The following is a 4,846-nucleotide window of genomic DNA, read 5'->3' on the forward strand; positions in this document are numbered from 1 at the left end:
AAAAAAAAAAAAAAAAAAAAAAAAAAAAAAAAAAAAAAAAAAGTGCCCTCCACAAACATTCATGACTTTCCTTTGTTTCTTTGTCCCCAAGAACTCAGCTGGAGTCAACAGTACTAGGGAAAATGTCCTTATCCCAAGGCAAAAAAAAAAAAAAAAAAAAGCAGCACCAAAACAACAAAAACATTAAGAATTTATTTGAAAAACACATGAGAAAATAAAAAATAATAAAAAAAAAAATCTCTGAAGAACTGTTGCTTAACTTGGAACCAGGAATATCCTAGTCCAAAAAGGAGTTAGTACACTGTGTCTGGGGCCATGTATGAGGGAGGATTGGTACAGAAGACTTCAAGAGCAAGCTGGGAAAAGGACTGCTCATTCCTGCTGCTTCTTCCATTAAATAAAGGCAACACAGAATCACAGAATGGCCTGGGTTGAAAAGGACCACAGTGATCATCTAGTTTCAACCCTTGTGCCTTTTTTTTTTGTGTGTGTGTGTGTGTAGGGTCGCAAACCACAAGAAGAGCAAGCCAAAGCTGGCACAACTGACATAGTTTAGAGTGAACAGGGTTAGAGCTGCTCTCGAAAGAGAGAGAAATGCAAAGTTTTCCATGCTCAAAGCCACAGAGGTAAACCTAATACCTACCAGCAAAAAAGTAATAGTTAAATTTATGATACCATCTAGAAACAGACATAAGTTATTGCATTCAGTGACATAATTAAGACTTAAAGCTTCAGGCAGTGTACTTAAGGCTTTCAAAAACTTCATTCATTCATTTACTGACCAGGTGTCTCACACTACCACAGCTTTAATTACTCAAAGGGGTCCTCAGCGAACTTATAAAAATCAATTAAGGTTAGCTTGGGCACCGACTCGTACGTTAGGCGTAACGCGAGGTTTTGCTGTATTTAGTCATAGCTCACTTCAACACGTGACAAAAGGAGCTGTTGGGAGCGTGGAAGCACACTGCAGACAGATAGGTCTCGTCTCCTAAGAATAACAGGAAGCTTACGCAGAAAGGAAAACAAGAGCCAAGCACCAGATCCCCCCAGGAGCGCTCCATTCGGATTAAGACACGCGCAAAACCCGGAGCGCTGCACCGAGCGCCTCATCGCGACGCGAAGGGACCCGGACCCGGTCTGAAGTCATTATACACGCTGCTCCATCGCATTCCTCAACACCACAATTTGATAGGGAGCTTAAAGAGAGAATCTGCAGGCGAACGCAATCTGCTATCAACAATACCCTATTAGCACGGCCCTATCTTTAATCTAACAGGCACGATAAGATGCCCCAACACACATAAGCCCCGCTCAAACAGTGACTAATGACCATTAATCCTCTCTATCTCCACAGCCATCTCTCCTTCTCCCATTTATCACGCTGACACTCCACTTTACACACATGGATAAACTTTAACCGAGGATGGAGGCGAGGCAGACCCCGTCCCAGCAGCGGCCCTTCGCACACGGTAACGGCGGCCGCGGGGCAGGGGCGCGATACCTGCGGCCGCTACCCGCTCCGAGCCTCGGCCGAGCGGAACGAGCGGGAGGAGGGAGCCGCTTCCCGCCGCCCCCACCGTCGGGGCGCGCCCAGCGGCCCTCCCCAGCCCACGCGCCGCGTCCCCACCCCCGGCTCCAGCCGCCCCTGCGCCCCGCCGGCGGAGCCGGGACGGGAAGCGCGGAGAGGTCCGGTGCAGCCCGTTGCCACCCGCCGCAGTCCCGCGCCCTTCGGCTCTCCCGCCGGCGGCGGTTACCTGAGGCGAGGCAGAGTAATCCACACAGGTAAAAGTGAGCAAACTCCGCGACCATTGTCCTCAGGTGGCGCCTGCAGACAGTCTCATGCCAGAAGAGCCCCCACTTGTAATCCCACAGCGGCTCGACGCGACCGAGGCTCCGTAATCCCGCGGCGCTCGGCACTGTCACACCCGGGTGCTGCGGGCGCACGCCGGCCCCGCTCTGCTCTCTCTCGGCCCGGGCGTTCCTCCGTGACACTTCCCAGGACCATCCACAAAGACGGCAGAACACAAAAGAGCCTCGCTTCTCCGCAGCCGCCGCTCACGAGTTGCTCCTCCGGCCCGAGACTTTGTTCGGTGCCCGGGACGCGCACAACAAAGAGCTCCGGGTGCGACGCGCACGTAGCGGCTCCCGCTGCCCTCCTTCCCGCGAGTCACTGAGCGCGGGGCTGGAGGCGGGCAGAGCGCGGCGGCGGAGCGGCGGCGGCCCCCGCTCCCATCACGGGGGAAGGCGGCGGGGCGGGAGCGTCGGGGGCCGCACTCACGCAGGGGAGCCCCGGCGGCAGCTCCCAGCCCTGCCCAGCATCGCCGCCGCCCCCTGCACGCGGGAACCACACGCACGCCCCTTCCCCAGCGCCGGAGAAGGGCACAAGAGGGGGGCAAGTTAAGAAGGAAGGAAGCGAGAAGGAGCAAAACTTCCCCGGGCGGACGCCCCCACCCACCCTCGGTGCGGCGGCGGCGGCGGCGGGAGGAGGAGGAGCACTGCCCGCCTGCCCCTGAGCAAGCTGCTCAACTTTCTGCTGTGACGCTGAGCCACCCTGGGCTTTCCCGCCCGGCCCCCGCAGCTCTGCTGCCACCGCGGGACACCGCGAAGGCGCCGCACCTACACGGCTCCGCACCCAGCGCAGCGCACCCGGCAGCCCCCGCCCCGCCCCGCCCCGCCCTACGCAGCCCGCCCCGCCCCCGCAGAAGGTACGGCGCGGGGCGGTGCCGGCCCGCGGCGGGCGGCCGAGGTGCCCCGAGCAGGCGTAAGCTGCTCCCGGCAGCGCCTCGGCGTGGTGTCGGGCTGCCTTGGGGCGGGGGACAGCGGCCTGAGGCGGGTGGGCAGCAGTGTTCGCAGAGCAGCTCCCGCTCCAAACTCAAGAAAACGTATAAAACCCTTCAAGCGTCCAGGATCCCAAAGGCTTGAAATAGCCTCTAGTTTGTTGAGGCCTCGTTCGTGATTACTGAAAGCGTGGTTTGCAATTGCTGGGAAATCCTGCAGGGTTACACACCCTCATCCCAAGGCAGCGTGGCCCCACGCTACATAATGCCTTTAGGGCCAAGGAGCCCTGCTTTCCCGTCACGGCTTCCCTGATTATTTCCCTTCCCTGTCCCCTGCCATAATTATCAATTGCGTTCTCAGGCGGCATAACAAATACAGGTCTATGTAGTCAGATAGAGCGTGGCCTGATATTCCCAATGGGGCAGTGCGGCTGTGGCTTGTCAAATGATCCTTGGCAACAAGGCCTGGCTGTGCCACAGGCATAGGCCAAACATCCGGCATAAGCCTTATCAGATTGCTGTTCTGCAAGTAAGTGCAAGGCCAAGTCCTGCACAGAGGCCTGTGAGCTGCCCTACACCATGATCAGTGTGGTGTAGCCCCTATGGGCTTTATCTGGTGGCACAAGAGTTAGTGGTGGCGCAAGGAGGCTTAACGCCGTAGGTGGAAAGGGTAGGGCAGCTTGGAAGAAAGTCTGCTATCAGACAAGCCCAACATATGGCAGTACCATCGCTTTACAGTAATGCTCCATGTATTTCTAGGATTGATTCATTAAGTTGCAAGGAATGAATGAGATGTAAAAAATAAATTTAATTTCCAAGAAACATGTTGAAGATATTAACCCCATTACAAATGAGTCTTTTCTTGCAGCGAGATAATAAAACTCCAGAGCAAGAACCTTACTGTATTTCCTGTAGTAGGATTTATATGCACCCTGCGTTGTTATCAGCCAAACAGATTCTGACGGTCACAGCCTCCATCAGTCACGTCACACCCATGACAGCATGCCATGAAGTTTGCCCTGTTTTACCTCCCTCACTGTGGCATAGGAGAAAAAGTCCAACAAAAAAGGTTCTTGTAAGTGCACTGAAACTATGTTAGTCTACTTTCCACAGTGAGCACCTCCCCTCTTCAGAGGGATTTCTTCAAGCTGTACCTCACCAACAATATTTCCTTCAGCTCAAACACTGTCCTCACACAATCATTCTGTGCCTTATGAAAGACAACTTAAATTGCACCTCCAGAATTAAAACACACAGCAAGAACATGGAGTAGGTCCTGGATAATCCCTGAACCCTAATGAAAAGTCTGAGATTTCGATGAATTCATTTTTGTTTTGTTTTGAGCAAATAAATATGAGTCACATGCAGGGCTGAAAAGAAGTCTTAGGAGGTCATGTAATTCACCTCCCTGTTCCAAGGCAGGGTCAGATATTTAGACTCTCAACAGCAAAAGTATTTTAACCTCATTTATAAAAAATTCTGATGACTGGGATCTCATATCCTCTTCAAGTCTCTGTTCCAGTTCCTGTATAGACAGAACTGCCTTGGTGCCCAGACTATCTAGTCTCCAGGATGAAAAAAAAGAAAACAAGACCACCACAGATAAAATTCTGAGGGCACTTCTGTTACTCCTTCTGTAGTGATACTACTATCAATGCTTGACAGGCTCACTTTTCTTGTGCTGGATTACGTATTTTAATCTATTGCTTCTCTCAAAAAAGGCAAAACTGTGATTCTGCAAGCAGGTCACTCTACAAGGAGTTTACATATTCTGTGAATGTGCATATATTCATATAATTGATGTATACATATATCCATTTACTTGTATCATTTTTAGGTATTTAAATGAAGCTGTAAATACTCCACATAATCTTAAAAAATCATTTAAGTTCATTTATATGATGTATATATGGAATATCAACATAAATGAATCCATTTACTTTATATCTGGTTGTAAGCATATATGCTGTAGAGAAAAGGTAAATAAAGTGTTTACTAATTCTCTACTCAAGATAAATCTATTTCCTTTATACTGGTGAAATAACAAGCATCTAGATCCATGCACTCTT

At 51.3% G+C, this 4,846-nt stretch overlaps 1 protein-coding gene across 1 annotated transcript in view; it reads right to left on the reverse strand.

Annotated features, from left to right (window-relative positions):
- Nucleotides 1-2,145, reverse strand: part of LOC122177443 (roundabout homolog 1-like) — a 43,603-nt gene extending 41,458 nt beyond the window's left edge. The window contains exon 1 of the mRNA XM_042866828.1: nucleotides 1,755-2,145. Coding sequence (XP_042722762.1) covers nucleotides 1,755-1,809 — 55 coding nt within the window. The 5' untranslated portion in view covers nucleotides 1,810-2,145. The remainder of the gene's footprint in view (nucleotides 1-1,754) is intronic.
- Between the last annotated feature and the right edge of the window lie 2,701 nt (nucleotides 2,146-4,846).

The sequence above is a fragment of the Lagopus leucura genome, unplaced genomic scaffold (genome assembly GCF_019238085.1).
Source record: "Lagopus leucura isolate 7727_CA_CO unplaced genomic scaffold, USGS_WTPT01 Super-Scaffold_100001, whole genome shotgun sequence".
Taxonomy (NCBI): Eukaryota; Metazoa; Chordata; class Aves; order Galliformes; family Phasianidae; genus Lagopus; species Lagopus leucura.